The 19,499-nt window shown below is 39.9% G+C and overlaps 1 protein-coding gene across 1 annotated transcript in view; it reads left to right on the top strand.

Annotated features, from left to right (window-relative positions):
* The window catches only part of LOC110197003 (flavin-containing monooxygenase 1-like), a 30,018-nt gene extending 17,263 nt beyond the window's left edge, over positions 1-12,755 (top strand). Inside the window, exons 5-9 of the mRNA XM_020970528.2 lie at positions 3,392-3,534; positions 5,491-5,690; positions 8,531-8,886; positions 10,558-10,630; positions 11,701-12,755. Of these exons, the coding sequence (XP_020826187.1) occupies positions 3,392-3,534; positions 5,491-5,690; positions 8,531-8,886; positions 10,558-10,630; positions 11,701-12,043 (1,115 nt within the window). The 3' untranslated portion in view covers positions 12,044-12,755. The remainder of the gene's footprint in view (positions 1-3,391; positions 3,535-5,490; positions 5,691-8,530; positions 8,887-10,557; positions 10,631-11,700) is intronic.
* The last annotated feature ends 6,744 nt before the right edge of the window (positions 12,756-19,499 follow it).

Raw genomic sequence — 19,499 nt, 5'->3', positions numbered from 1 at the left:
TCACATGTACAAAAATATTTGTAGCAGCTGTTTTTGTGGTAGCAAAGAAATAGAAATTAAGGGGGTGCCCATCAACTGGAAAATGACTGAACAAGTTGTGGTATATGAATGTAATGGAATACTATTGTGCTATAAGAAATGATGAGCAGGCTGATTTCAGGAAAACCTGGACTTACATGAACTGATGCTGAGTGAAATGAGCAGAAAAACATTGTACACAGTAACGGCAACATTGTGTAATGATCAACATTAATAGACAGCTCTTCTCAGCAACACAGTGTTTTAAGACAATTGCAGAGGGCTTATGATGGAAAATGCTATCCATATCCTGAGAAAGAACAATGGAGCCTGAATGTAGATCAAAGCATACTATCTTTCACTTTTTTCTTTCTCATGGTTTTTCCCTTTTGTTCTGATTCTTTCTTCACAACATGACTAACGTGGAAATATGTTTAATATGATTGTACATATATAGTCTATATCAGATTGTATCCCATCTTGCAGAGGGGACAAAGGAGGGAAAAATGAAAAAATTGGAACTCAAAATTTTACAAAATTGAATGTTGAAAACTATCTTTACATGTAAGTGGAAAAAATAATATACTATTGGGGGGGGAGAAAATTCATTTTAACTCCAGTCAAATTCTCAGTCAGCATCACCTCAAGCCACTTTTACACAACACATCCACAGAGTATCCATGTAGGGATCGAATAATGAGTTTCCATGAGTCTCCCTTCCTCTAAAAGCTCCTGGTTGCCCTGCAAATGAACCCAGGTTCAAGAACAAAAGTAGATGTAATGACTTCTGTCTTAGTTCCTTTATTATAAATTCCTGCCTTTATTGTACCTACCTACCAGCAGCAAAATTGCTGGTCTTTCTTTAGCCTTTCTGCCAACAACAGACCTCACCAATGTCCTTTCATGAGTCGATTATATAGTAAGTTTAAAGACACAGACATACAGCATTCCTGCAAATAAGATGGAATTTGGCTCAGTTGGCTTATCCTGACATGAAGTCAAATACAATCCCAGCTCCAGGTTAAGAGAGGAGAGAATAACAAAGAATGCAAAAGAGGGGGACAGAAGGAACAGCTACCTAGCTGATCCTAAATGCAGGTATTGGAGTCAGAAAGATAGTAGCTGGGTGACTCTGAGCAAGTCACTTAATCCTTCTTTGCTTCAGTTTCCTCATCTGTAAAATGGGGATAATATAAGCCCTTTACCCCACCCCCAGGATTGTTGTGAGATCAAATGAGATATTTGCAAATAGTTTAGCATGGCAGCTAAGCAGCCAGGCGGTGCAGTGGATAGAATGCCAGCTCTGGAGTCAGGAAGACCTGAATTCTAATCCAGCCTCAGATACCTACTAGCTGCATGACCGTGGGCAAGTCATTTAACCCTGTTTCCTCATCTGTAAAAGGAGCTGAAGAAGGAAATAGCATACCACTCCAGCATCTTTGCCAAGAAGAACTCAAATGAATACAAAGAGTCAGACATAACTGAACAGCAGCAGCAGCAGCTACCATGGCGACTGGTGCATAAATGGTGCTTCATGAATATTAGCTATCATTTTTGAAGGAAAGATCCAATCATGATGGCTTCTCCAAAATGAGGAAATAGAGAACTGCCACCTGCCTACCAGGGAGGGCTCAAAGAGAGAGTTCTCCCAACTATACTTCTTTAAGAGTCACTCACTACCTCAGTCTACTCAAGGCATATACCATTATCTTCCTTCTGGCTAGAAACACTCGAGCCTGCTCCTTAATACTTCCTAAAGATTGGAAGCAACATTATATCTTCTTCATTCTAAACACTACCAGACCTAAGGATCGGTGGTGGTAGTATCTATTTATATGGGTTAAGTCAGTCTTGAATAGAAGAAATACTCTATTACTGACACAAAATCACTTCTTCGATGCAGTCGTATGACTCATTGGGTCCTCTTTACTGTGATCTATTTTTCTGCCTTGAACACAGAGATAGAAAAATCCATTGTAGCTCTACCATCCAAACAGCTTGAAAGTAATAAATAAGGTGTCAGCTGATCAATGTAATACTGCCAAAAATAGCTGAGCAGGTAGTTTTCCTAATATTTGGAGATCAATCTTTTAGTGATGAGTTTCTCTGAACTTACCTTGGGTGTTCCTCAGGTGAGAGTTCATCACCAACAAACATGCTTTGAGCCTGGCAGGATCTCCTAAAGCTCACATTCCACTGCCATGCCCTTTAAGATCCCACAGTCACCTCTTTGTTATGATGAGACATCAGAGGAGGACTTTGTGGAGGACACCACAAAATAAGAACCTTCATTTCTCTGCCTCATAGTCTTTTAGTCAGATTGTTAATGAGGTGGTGAACAATGCTTAAGGATATTAGGTAATGCCATCTTCTTGACTCCAAATCTGACCTCAGGCACTAGCTGTGTGACCCTGCACTTAACCCTGTTTGCCTCAGTTTCCTCATTTATAAAATGAGCTGGAGAAGGAAATGGCAAACCACTCCAGTTCCTTTGCAGAGAAAACCCTAAATGGGATCACAAAAAGTCAGACACAACTGAAACAACTGAACAACAACAAATAATGCTTTACTAATCATAAGTAAGAAAGAACAATGGATTTGGGGAGAAAAGATCTGTTTTTCATTTCTCTTCTATTTATTACCTTTATGACCTTGGACAAGACTTCTAGAATATGGTTTCCTCATCTGAAAAATGGACTACATGATGGATATGGACTAGATGAACTAAGGCTCCTGCTAGCTCTTAATCCTATGTAGCGATTTAAGGCCAGAAAGCACTTTTTTATACAACTCTGTGAAAGAGACAATGGTGCAAATATTACGATCATTATTACACAGATGAGGAGACCGAGTCCAAAAATATTACGTGGCTTGACCAGGATCATACAAATAGTATCTGAGCCCAGATTCAAACCTAAGTCTGACTACAAACATTATATTTTATCACTACACTATATGGCCTTAATGAACAAGTATGCTCATGAGTGAATAATTTTATGTTGCTAATTATTTCATAGTATCATAGAATTTCAGAGTTGAGAGAGACCCCAGTGGCCATCTAGCCCAAAGCATTCGCAAGCAAGAATCTCCACCATTTCCAGAGGTAGTTAATTCACCTTTGGGACAGCTCTAATTGTTAGGAAGTTTTACAAGATCAAGTTTCCTCTTTACAACTTCTAGTCAGTAGTCCTCATCCTCACCCAGACCAAACAGACCGGATATAATCCTTCTTCTATATGGTGGACCTTCAAATACTATTATCTTTTAAGTGAGGCATAATATCACCCCAAACCAATGTAACTGCCTGAAGGATAGGTTTTATTCACAGAGCTTGTCAAATCCCTCATTTCCTCTCTTTGGTTTTCCCTTGCAGGTATCAACACCTTTAAAGGTCAGTACTTTCACAGCCGGGAGTACAAGCATCCTGATCTGTTCAAGGATAAGAGAGTCCTTGTGATTGGCATGGGCAACTCTGGCACAGACATTGCTGTGGAGGCCAGTCATGTGGCTAAAAAGGTATGGACCTTCAGGTTACTAGTTGTAATGAAAATGTCATGTAAAATGTGCTGATGTGCTGAATGGCCTTTAAAAATGTAGCTCCTCTTCATTATTGGTCAACTTCACTGCAAATTCTAAATTTATTATTTCTCTAGAAAGGAAGGAAGGAAAGTAGAAAGGAAGGAAGGAAGGAAGGAAGGAAGGAAGGAAGGAAGGAAGGAAGGAAGGAAGGAAGGAAGGAAGGAAGGAAGGAAGGAAGGAAGAAAGGAAGGGAGGGTGGGAGGAAGGGAGGGTGGGAGGAAGGGAGGGAGGGAGGCAAGGAGGGTGGGAGGGAAGGAAGGAAGGAAGGAAGAAGGAAGGAAGGAAGGAAGGGAGGGAGGGTGGGAGGAAGGGAGGAAGGGAGGAAGGAAGGAAGGGAGGGAGGGAGGAAAGGAGGGAGGGAGGAAGGAAGGAAGGAAGGAAGAAAGGAAGGGAGGGTGGGAGGAAGGGAGGGAGGGAGGCAAGGAGGGTGGGAGGGAAGGAAGGAAGGAAGGAAGGAAGGAAGGAAAGGAAGGAAGGGAGGGAGGGTGGAGGAAGGGAGGAAGGGAGGAAGGAAGGAAGGAGGGAGGAGGAAAGGAGGGAGGGAGGAAGGAAGGGGAGAGGAAGGAAGGGAGGGAGGAAGGAAGGAGGGAGGGAGGCAAGGAGGGGGAGGAAGGAAAAGGAAGGAAGGAAGGAAGGAAGGAAGGAACGAAACGAACGAACGAACGAAGGAAGGAAGGAAGGAACAAAGGAAGGATGGAGGGAAGGAAGGAAGGAAGGAAGGAAGGAAGGAAGGAAGGAAGGAAGGAAGGAAGGGAGGAAGGGAGGGAGGGAGGGAGGAAGGGAGGGAGGGAGGGAAGGAAGGGAAGAAGGAGGGAGGGAGGGAATGAAGGAAGGAAGGAAGGAAGGAAGGAAGGAAGGGAGGAAGGAAGGGAGGGAGGGAAGGAAGGGAAAGAAGGAGGGAGGGAGGGAATGAAGGAAGGAAGGAAGGAAGGAAGGAAGGGAAGGAAGGGAAGAGAAGGAAGGAAGGAAGGAAGGAAGAAGGAAGGAAGGAAGGAAGGAAGGAAGGAAGGAAGGGAGGGAGGGAGGGAGGGAGGGAGGAAGGGAGGGAGGGAGGGAAGGAAGGGAAAGAAGGAGGGAGGGAGGGAATGAAGGAAGGAAGGAAGGAAGGAAGGAAGGAAGGAGGAAGGAAGGGAGGAAGGAGAAAGAAAGAAAGAAAGAAAGAAAGAAAGAAAGAAAGAAAGAAAGAAAGAAAGAAAGAAAGAAAGAAAGAAAGAAAGAAAGAAAAGAAATGGTTCTCATCGTGACATCCCTATTTTTGTTAATGACACCCAAAATTTTTCATTCACCAAGAACTTGGAGTCACAATAACCAAGATTCAAATCCTGCTTCTGAGAATTACTAGTTTCATGACCCCAAGCAAGTCTTTTAACCTCTCTCAGCCCTAAATTTTCTGATTTACAAAACAGGAACAATAATAGCACCCATTCACTGAGTTGCTGTATGGATTAAATGAGTTCATGTTTATCAAGTTTTTGCAAAAAGTTAAAATGTTATATGACTATCTGTTATTTGGCCCCTATGAGACTCAATTTGCCTATTTATGAAGTAGACATAATATGTACAGAGATGTGAAGATCAAATGAGATAATATCTGTAAAACCCTCTGCAAACCTTAAAGCATAATACAAACCATAAAGTTATTTAAGTTATTTTAGCAAACTGGAGGGGCGGGGATGACAAAAGATTTGGGAACTGGCTAACTTGATAATTACAACTGATGTTTTACATGGCACTATAAGGTTTACAACGTGCTTCAAATGATAATAATAATAGTAACTGGCATTTAAATAACTGGCTTTAAGGTTTGCAAAGATCTTTACAAATACTAATTGATTTGATCCTTGCAACAACTACATGAAGTAAATGTTAAACAATTTCTCTGTTTGCTTCTAGGTGTTGCTCAGCACTACTAGAGGTTCATGGGTGATAAATCGGGTTTTTGACCATGGCTATCCTTGGGACATGGTGTTCACTTCTCGATTTAGAAGCGTATTAAGAAATTCCCTCCCAACTTCAGTTGTAAACTGGTTAATCGGCAAAAAGGCAAATAGCTGGTTCGATCATGCAAACTATGGTTTGGTTCCAGAAAACAGGTAATTTCTTGGCTTCTGTTTTGTGCTCTCAGAAACGAGGGACCCCCAGATTCCTCAGTAACTTTTGTGAAGTTGGACAGTTGCTGCTGCTACAAGATATGTGTTTATTTTGTTGAAACATTTGGAAAGAAAAAGTATAGAATCATATCCAAGATTCATTTTGAACAAGGGATATGTTTGTGGGCTTTTGTTCCACTGGTAAGAAGAAATTGCATCCCATAGTATCCATTTGCAGTCTCTTTAATGACCACAAGATAGACCTTCAACAAGAGAATCTCAATTCAGTTCAGCAAACATATAATAAGGACTTAATATATAAAAGGTACTGTGGAAACAAAGATAGCTGTGACATTAGCCTCTCAAGATGCTAAGTTTTACAGAGGGCATATACACAATTAGATATGAGGACCAGAGTAAGATAAATAGATAGGAGAGGCTAAGCAAAATTCCATGAGTAATTCAAGGAGAGAAAACTTTCATCTACTAGGGCTCATCTGCTAGAGTGTGAGGACGGAGGAGAAGGCAGTAAGTATAGCTGGCAAAGGAAGAAAGGGAGAGACAAATTAACTGGCATTTATTAAACATCTACTATCTGTCAGGCACTGGTGATATAAATCTTCTGGGGATGTGAAGACAAAAATGAAACAGACCCGACACTCAGAAGACTTACATTATATCAGTGGAGAAAACATGCACATAAATAAGAATAGAAAGGCATATGTATATGTATATATGTGAGGGTGCATATACAATGAGTTTTATATACACACACACATAAACAAATGTATTATATACACAAACATAATTATATGTATACATATGTGTATACCTATATCTGTATATACATATATGAGAGATTTGTATGTGTATATATATATATATACACATATACACACACACACATTAAGTAACTTATCTAGGATCACACAGCTAGGAAGTATCAAGGCCTAGAATCTAACCCAATTATATGTCTGTGTGTGTATATGTATATATGCACGCATACGTGTATAAGTATATATGTATGTATACATATATCATCTATACACACATGTGTGTATACATATATAAAACAAGGTAATTTAAAGTAGTGGCCACTACCATCTGTGGAGTTGTAAAAGGCTTCATGTAGAAGGTAGGATCCGAGCTGAATTTTGAAGGAAAAAGTGAATTATAATGAAGAAAAGAAAGGGAGTGTCTTCTATGTATGAGCCAAGGCATGGAGACAAGATGGCAATAGAAGGCAAAGAAAGGTACATTTTGACTAGATAGGAATAGTAGTAATAATAACTTACAGTTACATTACATGTTAAGGTTTACAAAACACTTTCCACCTAATAACCCTGAAAAATAAGAAGAAAAAATATTATTATTTCCATTTTATAGTTCAAAAATAGAGGCTCAAATAGGGAAGGTTGATTGCCTAGGGTCATACATAATGAATACAGGAATCAGGGCTTGATCCTGACTCCAAAAGCAGAGCAATGAATGCCAGAATCAGTAGCTTCTACTTTATTCTGTAGGCAATAAGAGCCACTAAAGGATATTGAGGAGTTATACAACTGAAACGGTATACTAGCAGCATTCCAGGGACAACCATATGAAAGATAATTATGTTGACTGCATCTGGAAGACTATTTAGAAGATTATGACAATTTGTGGTTGAGTGAAGAGACAGATGGGTCTGAGAGTCAGGAAACCTGGGTTGGATTCCAGGCCCTGATATTTACCTAGCTGTGTGACCTTAGACAATTTATTTAATCGCTCTCTTCCTCAGTTTCCTCATCTGTGAAAGGGAGATAATGATCCTTCAGTAGATGCCTCATAAGGTTGTTGTAAGGAAGTGCTTTGTAAACTTTAAAGCCCTGTAGAAATGGGAGCTATCAATATAAGTAAGAATAAAGAAGAGGTTGAACCAGAGTAGTAGTGACGTAAGTGGAAAGAAGGGGATGAATGTGAGAGATATTGCTGAGGTATTGCTGTTTGAATGGGAGGGATGGGGGAGGTAGACAGAAGAGCCAAAGATAACTCCCAGGTTACAAGCCTAAGTGACTAAGGAGATGGTGTTGCCATCCATATAAATGCAGAAGTTAAGAGGTGGGGTAGATTTGGGTAGGAAGTTGATGAGTTACGTTTTAGACATTTTGAGGTGATGTGGACGTGAAGGTAGCAATAGCCAACAAGAATTGGATACATAAAACTAGAACCCTATCACGTTTTATCCAAACTGGGTTTCCAATGTGAACGCCATACACTCTCCCACTTTTGTACAATTTGTCAACCCAATTCTTTGAATACGTGTACTATAACTCTTAGAACCTTAGCTTTTTTCAAGGCTCTTCTCAGGTGCCATATCCTATATGAGCTTCTTCTGAGCATCCCAGTTTTTAGCACTCGCTCCTTCCTAAAATTACTTTGCATTTCCTTATCATATCTGAATATATCTTATCTTCCCTAACCCTCAAAGTTGGATTATAAACTCCTATAACTTCAGAAGAAGAGTGCTGTGGAATATCTCCAGTTATTCTCAGAAGATAGGCCTAATCAGGAATCACTGAGATTTGGGGGAAAAAACAGGTATAATGAAGGACAGGCAGAAACCAGAAGGTCCAACAGCTAGGTATCCTTACTTTGAATGATTGTTCAGGCAGTAATCTATAAGGAGGAGCCATTATGAGAAATTATAAATCCTTCCCTACACAACTTCCTTCTCTCAAGCCTGACACCTCATATTCATTGAAAAGGGAGAATTCCAGAACCAAAGGCAGGATCAGAGGGAGGTCAGAGGATAAATGAGGCTTATTATTCATTGATGAACCTCTTCCTTCTCTGCTTTTATTTAGGACTTTCCTAAGAGAACCTGTACTGAATGATGAGCTTCCAGGATGCATAATTACTGGGAAGGTGTTGATCAAACCCGGGGTGGAGACAGTGAAGGAAAACTCTGTGGTGTTTAAGAATACTCCAGAAGAAGAGCCTATTGATATAATTGTCTTTGCCACAGGATATACTTTTGCTTTTCCTTTCCTTGATGAGTCTGTAGTGAAAGTTGAAAACAATCAGGCCTCTTTGTATAAGTATGTATTCCCTGCACATCTGGAAAAACCAACCCTGGCTGTCATTGGCCTCATCAAGCCTTTGGGATCCTTGGCATGCACATCAGAAGTACAAGCCAGATGGGTCACACGGGTCCTAAAGGGTATGTAGCTGGAAAACATAAGTGGGCGAAGGGGCAAGGGTGAAAAAAAAGCAAAGATGGTGGGAGGGCAGGGTGGTTTTCAAATTTTTTCTAAATTGAAATGATGGCTGATTGATTTTAGAGACTAGAAATCTTGATAACACCAGTTCCCATGTAAAACAGACAGAAACTCTAAAAGCTAGATTTATATTAGTATTAACTAAGTTACAGGGTAATGATGATTTATATTATATCTCTAAATGCAAAGAAAGTAGAGACTACAAAATACTGGCTTTGTCTATCTACATAAAAGTTCATTGGCCATTTTTGTGAAATTAATGGGCCTAATTAAAACACCAAAATGGTGATCTTAGTGAAAATCTTTTAGTCATAGTGGCTGCTTGGTACAGTGATGTGAGTTATTAAGTACTGATTATAATGTTGATATGAGACTTAGTAACTACTGATTAATATTTTGATGTCAGAGCAGAAGAGGTTGCTCATGTAGTTCCCTCTGAGATCTCTCTTGATACTCACTATCATTTTTCTCAAAGACTTGGGTGAAGGCATGGATGGTATACTCAAATGTGCCAATGATAGAAAAGTGAGAAGGGACTGACAGCACACTGGATTGTGAACCAAAAACATCTTGACAGGCTAGAACACTGGGCAAATCTAGGAAGTAAACCTTTAATCAAGTGAAATGTAAAGTCCTACAATTGGGTTGAAAAATCAACTTCACAAGTCCAAGATGGAGAAAATGTAACTTGAAGCAATTTAGGTAGAAAAATAAAGATCTGGCAGGTTTCATACTATGACTTAATTTGGGTCAACAGTGTGATAAGGCAACAAAAAAAATCCTGTGATTCCACATTGCATTAATGGAAGCATGACTTCCAGAATAAGAGTGATAATTGTCTAATTGTACTCTGCCATGATCAGAGCCTATCTGAAGTGTTCTGGTTACTTCTGGATATCATATTTTACTAAAAACATGGATAAACTGGAGAGCATCAGAAGAAGGATGATGAGAATTATGTAGGACCTTGAGACCCTGCCATATAAGATTCTTGTAAAAGCACTGGGGAAGTTTAGCCTAGCAAAAAGAGGCATGGCATATACCTGGTAACAATATTTACACTTACAAGAATATACTTACCTAACTTGGCCTCAGAAGACTTTACTGAGAACAATGGGTGAAAGTTTTAAGGAGATATTATGCTTGATTTCAGGGGAAAAAAATTCTAACAATTAGAACTATCCACAAATGGAATGAGCTGCGTTGGAAAGTAATGCGTTCCCTCTCATTGGAGGATAACCATTATTCTGATATACTGCAGAAAGTTTTATTTAGGTATAGTTTGGATTGCCTGGATTATGAGGTGTTTCCTAACTCTGAGATTTGATGATAAGGGCCAAAGAATTGGTCAGTTGAGTTACATTTTAGTTTTCTGCTGTTTACTCTGACATCATATAGACAAAGACATACTAAGCCTAAGTCACAAGGATTGCCTTGTGACTTATTAATGACAACTTGCCTTTGTGGAAAGTTTGAATATCCGGGAACCTGAACCATTGGTTTTGTCATTCTCTTGGGTGCAAGAAAAACAGTGGCCAACATCAAAATTATAAGTCGTGATACTTCATATGGCTTGCCCAGAGTTAAAGGAAACTTTTAATTTTATTTTGTAGGCTTGAATAAACTACCATCACCAGAGGACATGAGAGAAGACATTAACAAAAGGAAAGCCAATAAATCCACAGGGTAGGCTATGTCCCTTAATTATTTGTATATACTCTTTTAATTTACAACTAGAGTTTTCAAAACTTTTCAGTATTTCAAAACCTTCAGTATTCAGAGTAAAGCATTTCCCTAAAGGGTCAATGATTAGAGTCATACCCAGTAATGGCTAAAAGCAGAGAAATTCTAACAGAAGGGAAATGGAACATCAAGAACTCTGGAAGAGTTCTAGAGTGACCTTATTAGGAGTTGCAGGAGAAAGAGGAAATGAAGGGACTCAATATGTCATGGCACTGAGAACACTAGATCATCACTATCTACCGTGTCAAAGAACTAAGGACTTCAGAATAGGGATAGAGATTTTACCTGTGATTTAATTGGCATCAACAACTCCAGGTTAGAAAATTCCCTCAACCAAAGCAGGTCAGCACCTTCTCTGAAACTTATGGTTTTAGAGAGCTATATAGAGAAGTGAAAGGTTAAGTGATTTTTCCCAGGAACACATAGCCAGTCAGGGGCAGAACTTTTAACCAAGGCCATCCTGAATTTAAAGACAGTTCTTTATCCATTATACCAATACTAACTCCCATGGACCTAGAATTTCAGAATACATGACAGTAGGAGGGATGTCAAGGAAGTTAACATCATAGTTTGGTCTGGGGGCAATAAGAGATAGAGCATTATCACCAATCTGGACAGCATGGTCCCAGGGTAGCTGTTTCACAAATGAGCAGCATATCTCCTCCAAGGCATGATTCCTGGAGGTTTGGTTGGGAGATTAGGGCAGTAGAAGAAAGGATATTGAGAAGAAAGCTAGGATGAAGCATGGTTGGCTCTGGGGCTGGCTAGATAGAGTTTGACTCTTACCAATTAGAATAGCCCAGCCCTAGGGGAGTAGTTCCAAAGTAGTGTCCTTAAAAGGAGTTCACTTTACACTTAGGAAGAGGAGTAGAATTTTGAGACTAGGAGACATATCAGTACATGTTAGAATGAAAGGGAAATCATGGATATGATTCTGAGCTTTAGGAGGAGAATTTCAGTTTAACCCATAATAAGATGACTTTTCTTTTTTCCTTTTCCCCTTCTTCACAAAGGTTTGGTTTATACTTCAAACTGGTTTTGCAAACAGATCGTGTCGTATACCTAGATGAGCTCTTGTCCTTCATCGATGCAAAGCCTAACTTGTTATCTCTGTTCCTGGTGGACCCACTACTGGCTTTTAAGGTTTTCTTTGGCCCACTTACCCCATACCAGTACCGTCTGACTGGCCCAGGGAAGTGGGATGGAGCCAGGAATGCCATTCTGACCCAGTGGGACCGGACAATCAAGCCAACAAAAACTCGAGTTGTACAAGAGCCTCTGGATACTTTTTCCTACCTACCCGAAGTCCTCAGCTTTTTGGCTCTACTTGTCACTGTATTTCTTATTTTCCAATAGCTGAAGCCCTTGGTTTCTTAGAACAAATGCACAGGGTAGTAGAGTAATCTCCTAGATCCTCCATCAGAGCAGAGCCTTCACTCCTGGGGTCTTTCCCAGAATAACTAACTTGGGGCAGCTAGGTGGGCAGTGGATAGAGCACCAGCCCTGGATTCCAGAGGATCTGAGTTCAAATCTGGTCTCAGACATATAACACTTAACTAGCTGTGTGACCCTGGGCAAGTCACTGAAACCCATTGTCTAGCCAAAAAAACAAATGAAATAACTAACTTGAGGCCTTATTCTTCCCACCTGGAATCCACATGCACTCTAGAAACTCTATGGAAGCCCAATTGGACAATAGTGTTCAGTGTGTACTTTTCCCACCCTTGTCTTTCTCCAGCTCTATACTGACCTCCATATTCTACCAACCTATGGGGAAGAAAGTTTTCTGCAAACCTTCAAACAATATACAAATGTGAGCTATGATTATGGTAATTTTTTTATCTTTATTATCTGCATTTAATACTAGTAGAATAAAATAGTGTTTCCTGATTTTGGTAGTTTTCAGAGGAGATACCAATCTGAGTAGCTACACTTCCTTCTCCTTTATGAAATCTTGTTAATTTAATCTGCGTACTATAGGCAGTCAAAGTCTTCCAAATACTAGGTCTGTGGAGAGGTTGTATGCTACGCTTTTCATTGAAGAACAATAAAAGAAGCAGTAAACATTTTCAAGTGTTTTTTAATGTCTTTATTGTTGAGAATTGGAAGAAGGGGTATTTATAAAGAGGTGAATCAGGGGTGAGGTAGGGAAAGAAGACAGGGAAGGTAATGTCAACTCAGGACCAACATGAAGGCTAGGTGGATTAAGTAAATATCTAAGCGACACACACACACACACACACACACACACACACACACAGACTGAAGTTTCCCAACCTGTATTAAGCTACTGTGAGTCCCCGCTCAAGCAATATGAAAGAATTTGACCTCATAATTCCAAGTAGTTTCAAATTAATTCAATGCCCCAGGACAGCCCTACCACACTGTCATAAGCCTAGCTATGTGATGTCACCTTCTAGCAAATGAATATTGTCTCTGAGAGCTTCACCTTGTGACACTACTGTGAAGAATGAGGGGTAATTTATGCTCAGATTCATGACTCCAAACAAAATTTAGGTTCAGGACTTCTCGAAGAACAATGCAATTCTCCATGTCTCTTATGTACTGGATTTCTATAACATCTTTTCACCACAAAGTTCAGGCTATCCTGCCCATAAGAGACATTATGGACATCATTTATTACTATGCTCAAGAATGAGTGGCAAAGACAGATATTCAAAGGGGGAAGGTAGGGGGAGAGAATAAGAAGACATATTGGGGAAGCAAAACTATCTATGGTGTCAGAGAATAGAAATGATATAAATTGGACCTAGTATCATCTTGGTCTGCACAAAGTGCACCTTGGTCATTGTACTAGGGAGATCATAGATTTAGACCTGGAAGAGAACTGAGAAGGCTTTTAATCCAACCTCCCTCACTTTACAGATGAAACTGAGGCTTAGTGAATTGCCCACGGTAGTAAGTGGCAGAGATAGGATTTGAACCTGGGTTCCCTAAGGCCCAAGCCATTGTTCTTATCATTGTGTCATGGCATGTTGGAGTTGGTTTAATTACTCATTCAAAATCAAAAGAAAGATCTTTTCGTGAGACACTTGGTCATTTCATTTTGCTGGGTTTGTGGTTAGCATTTGTTAAATGACCATTATGAAGATAATTACACTTTATACACTAATATTTGTTGCAGAGAATTAGGAAATTGAGAAATACTATCCATAACTCATTAAGATTCTCTAAATCAAGTTAACATATACCTTCATACCTTCTTTCTGGCCCTCACCACCCTCCATAAATGTTATGGTGGAAACTTGATGAGTTAGAGGGAACTGTCTCACATAGAACAAAAGATGACCCATAGGACCAGAGAAGGGTAAATATTACATTTTCAGATAACAGAAGTAGGCAAAGTCTGCAAACTCCAGGCCAATGAGGTAGACCTTGATTCCTGACAAAATTTCAAACATATTAGCTGAGGACTGTGGTATAAATATTCAGAAAGGGAAATAATAATCACTAAGAACTAGCATGATGTTCCTAGACTAACTTCATTTCTTATTCTGATATCAGACTGTTAGGGAATGTTCTAGACATAGTAAACCTATCTTTTAGTAAAATTGACTGGGCTTAAAAAAGAAAAACACCAATACTACCAGAGTATGAGTCACATTAATACCTCAATTAGATAGTTTTTTAAAGGAATGATTTTAATATTATACATTTAGATAGTTATTTAGAAGGAATGATTCAATATTATACTGTTAGTTGTTTAAAAGGAATGGTTTAATATTGCACATTTAGACAGTTGTTTTAAAGGAATAGTTTAATAGTATACATTTAGATAGTTGTTTAAAAGGAATGATTTAATATTAGACATTTAAATTACTGATATAATTTGTTCAGTCCCCTTTCTACTACATCAGAGATGTCAAACACTCCACCACACAGGCAGCATTATTCCCCAACACTCCCAAGTGTGGCTGAACCAGATTAAAATGTAATTAGGAAATAGTTAGCAAAATAAATCAAAATACAATAGAACATAGATAATGTTAATGCGTATATGGATTCCTAAGTCAATTTGCCACCAGAAGGTATCCTTGCTTATAGGTTAGTGGTCCCATTTCTATTTGAGTTTGACATCACTGCACTCTACCTACCTACTGTACTCTTGAGTAGGACCATCAAATCAACCAAAAGAAGGTATCACAACTCCAAAAAGTCTGGGAGTAACTTACTTAAATGGTTGTCTAAATTTCATATTTCTTTGCAGAGTCAGAATAAGAGAGGAAAGGTGACTGAATCTGTTTGTCACAACAGGAAGCCTGAGATTTTGAGAGAATTCAGAAATTCAGCTGTCGCTAGTGGTCTACTTTAGAGGTGAGCTGCTGACCATGTTTTATCCTAGATCACTTTCCGAGACCTAGATATCTTGATGCAGGCTGACGGTACAGATGGGAGAGGACTGGACTTCCTTCACTTTCTTTCACAAGTCTGTAAACCAGATTTAACAATTCTGGAAGTAGTTTGTCTGTCCTTTACATGACTAAAGAAATATAATAATAGAAAGGCAGTGTGGGTATCCTATAACTACCTTAAATGAAAAGAATGCTTCATTGCTTATTTTCTCTGACATAGCTAAGAAGTGCCAAGTTTTAATGTAAAATTTTAACCAAGAACAGATTATTTGGCCTTTCAGTTCTTAAAAAAAAAAAAGATAACTTAGAGACTGCAACCAATTATCTCCCTTTGCCAATAAAATAAGCCTACTGGGCCAGTTTCCTTTGAGATGGGCATTTGATTATGCAGTGGCTTGCTTTCCTAATATCTGTTCTCTGAGGCAGGCAATTGTGATAATGATGAAAGTTTTCTCCTATTGTGTGGTTAAGATTATAGCTAGAACACAGGAGAGGGAATAAAGGATGTGAATATGGTAAAAAGTTGCTGAGAAAATACTCCTCTGAAAAGAACATCTGGACAAGATCATAGAATCTGTTAAGTAACTTCAATTCCAAAGTCACTGAGGTTCAGGCGATGGCTTGGCACCAGCAGAGATGGGGAGGAGAAGTAGGGCAAAGCTCAAGTGGAGGGTGCAGGAAAAGAGGTGCAATGCCAGACTTCAGTGATCAGCTTGTACTAGTGTTGAATTGTAGCAAACGCAACACCACTACAACTTCAGGCAACAAGTAACAAGCTCCATCACGGCTGATGCTAGGAAGCACTGTGTAAAGATTAGGCAGTGAATGCTGGATGGACTCCAAAAAGACAAATAAGAAATCACGGTCATTTAAACAAATCATTTAGCCAAGCAGGTAGATTCTACTGAAGGTCACAACTACTATTGTCATCTTTAGTGGAGCAGGCAAGTATGGGGTGAGGCATCAACGTCTGTAGAGAAGTCAAGTTCAGTGATTATGGCTCACACCTGGGGAGGCAGTGTGGTACTATGGAAATGGTGCAATCTGGGTTTGGAATCTGTAAGATCCAGAATTCCCCTGGCTGGAGAACCCTGTACCTCCTCCATGACCGTGGAATGATTTTGATACCAAAGGAAGAGACCAAGAGGCTCCAGACTGATTATGGGATTTTAATCAATCATTACGAATACTTACAACAAGGGCAATCTGGGGTATCTGCCCGCTGATTCAGTGGATCCCTGCAAAGACCCCCCAATATTCCCGTGGTAATTATAGAAATCAAACAAAGGGAGGAGGAGTCATATGGTGCTTCACTTCGGATTGGTGGACATTTTGGCTTTTTCTGCTTGGTTGCTATTTTGGCTAACGTTTAGTTTATACTTAATATTGAACCTGGTTCCCATACATCCAATATATACCCAGCACTGTTGGATAAGTGCCCAGACACTCAAGGTTAGGTACTGGTCATGTACCAGTCATGTACTTGTCACAGTATCTAAGTTATGACCCAATGTCTGAATTATGATTTTTAACAGGTCAATATGTCCAGGCTTCCACCTTTCACAGAGTTTAAGTTTATAGCTTTCACTTTTTACAATGTATTATGGCTTTCACTGATCGGGACCCTATAGAATCAAAAGACCTGGGTTCAGATCCCGGTTCTGCCACTTAGTCTCTGTGTTTGACTGGAAAAAAACATTTAACCACACTATATTTCAGTGGTTTTGGGGGGGTTTTTTGGTGGGACAATTGGGATTAAGTAACTTGCCCAGAGTCACACAACTATTGAGTGTTATGTGTCTGAGGCTGGATTTGAACTCAGGTCCTCCCGACTCCAGGGCCAGTGCTCTATCTACTACACACCCTAGCTGCCCCCTGGATTTCAGTTTCCTAACCTGTAAAAGTTGGGGTGAAGAAGACTGTAAGGTCTCTTTCACTTCTAATTCTGTGATCCTGTGATCTAGCTATGGAAGGGGAATAAGCATTGATTAAGTACCTACTATGTGGCAGGCATTGTGCTAAATACCTCATAAATATCTAGGTGCTTTTATCATCCTCATTTCACAGTTGAGGAAACTGAAGAAGAGAGGTTAAATGATTAGCCCAGGATCACCCAGTTAAGATGTGTCTGAGGTTGGATTTGAACTCAGGTCTTACTGATTTCTGGCCCAGTGTCCTATACACTATAGCTATCCCTATAGTATTTGAGAATTGGCAAGGACCTTTAAGGAAAGCTAGTCCAGACTCTACAACTCTGGAAAGTGTGGCCCAGAGAATTGAAGTCACTTTCCCAAGATGACCATGTCTCCATGATCTCCCTTGTCCTGTGACCTACTTTCACACATGACCATAACTCTCTTCCTCCTGCCTGGAGTCAGGAAGGGGACAATCAGCCACATTGTGGGAATGTGAACCAGACTCTCTGGACAACAGATTGTTCCCTCTCCCAATGTGAATAATTAAGCCCAAGAAGACTTTAAGGAGATTAGAAGGCATTGGTCACATGCCACAAGGGTGAAGTCCATACTCCATAGGAGTCTCCCCTCTCCCAGCACAAGTGCACCCAGGGTAGACTATCCACTGTGCCACCCACGGCTGACCTCAATGAAACTGACCCAAGAAAAAGAACTCCTAATTACAACTCTGTACATACTAGTCACTGCTCAAGAAAAGACATATTTTTAAAGAGCTGATCCTGTTCAGAACATCATAGTCTGTGTGCTGAATATGGTAACTTGTTCATTCTTACTACTTGTGTTGTTGTTTGTCCTTTGTTCTCGAAGAGGACCATGACAGCAGGAAGGTGATGTCATGACTTGCAAGTGAACTGGATTTCAGTGAGGCAGCTGCAAAGTTGTCAGCCTCACTGTCTCCTCTGGAGCCATCTGGGTCCAGTGGCAAGATAGAGATCAGAAAGACTGGAGATGGCCCCAGATGCAGACTATTTGTCTAGGCGAAAACAGAAAGGTTAAATTTTATTTGCATAATAGAAGCATATGATCTCCACATAGGAAAAGCATTCAAAAGTTTTCTAGTCTAACCTAGATTCAGAAAATGAACCCCTACAATGCCTCCAGCAGCTGGTAGTTGATGTGGGTCTGTTTGTTCTAGGTTTGAGTTCCCATTTAAGGAAGATGACAGAAGGGGGATGGTACAGAGGAAGACAGCATGTCTGAAGTGATTTTACAGTTAATGTTTTATTAGTCAACAAGCATTAATTAAGCACTTGCCATGTGCCAAACACTGTGCTAAGTGCTAGGAAACACAAGTACAAGCAAAGAAGAAAGACAGTCCCTGCCTTCCAGGAGTTTACATTCTAATGGAAGAAAATAATACATAAGAGGAAACCGAAAAGAGAGCAGTTGCAAGGGAAGGTACCTGTGTGGAAACATAGTGGTAGAGGTATCTTCCAGGATGAGAAGGCTGCTGGAACATGATAGAAAAAGAAAACTAGAGAGTCAGGAACAGAATCAGGAGAGGAGTGGAGTGACCATGGCTGGCCTGAGCTCTTCCTTAAAAGGGAAATTCCAAGATGAACTCACCAATCAGAAGAAGGGATCGCAAGGGCAGGGAGATCTTCTAGGGCAATCAGATTTGTTCTATTCAATATTCTTTTTAATCAGTGACTTGAGGGGATAGATAGGTGGCATGGTGGATAGAGCACCGGCCCTGGATTCAGGAGGACCTGAGTTCAAATCTGGTCTCAGACACATAACACTTACTAGCTGTGTGACCCTGGGCAAGTCACTTAACCCCATTGCCTAAAAAAATAAACAAAAAAAAATCAGTGACTTGATTGAAAACATGCTTATCATATTTGTGGATGTAATAAAACTTGGTGGAATGGTTAACTGGATAAGAAAATCAAGGAAATTATAGATTTGGAAGGGACTTCATCCAGCCTGACCTCTTCCCTGAACAAGAACCTCCTCTACAATATTCCAAACAAATGCTCAAGGGGAAATTCCAAATTGTTCCATTCCATTTTTGGAGAACACTAATTGTTTGGCACTTTTTCTGACTTCGGGGTTCCATTTGTCTCTTTGTAACTCCTCCTCATTGTTCCTAGTTGACCTTATCAAAGCCCCATTGGCATTCTGTAGATAGATAAATAGGCAGACAGACAGATAAATAGATAAGTAGATAGGCATATGGGTGGGTAGGTAGAATATTTATTAAGAACTTATTATGTGCAAGACACTGTTCTGGTGTTAGAGATACAAATACAAACAAGTAGGACAGTTTCTGCCTTCAGGGAACTTACATTCTAACAACAGGTGACTTGAAGTTGGAGGGACTGACATTACCCACACAGAGGGCATGGTGAGAAGACTGCCAGGGACTATTATAGAGGTGTGGAACTCCAATAAGATAAAACAGAAATTCACCTAACAGAGTCAAGAGATGGAGTACAAAGTTCTGGTGGGAAGAAGGCGGAG

Source organism: Phascolarctos cinereus, unplaced genomic scaffold (assembly GCF_003287225.1).
Source record: "Phascolarctos cinereus isolate Bilbo 61053 unplaced genomic scaffold, phaCin_HiC Scaffold_5;HRSCAF=322, whole genome shotgun sequence".
Lineage (NCBI taxonomy): Eukaryota > Metazoa > Chordata > Mammalia > Diprotodontia > Phascolarctidae > Phascolarctos > Phascolarctos cinereus.
Note: the sequence above shows the minus strand (reverse complement) of the source record. Positions and strands in the feature narration are given on the sequence as shown.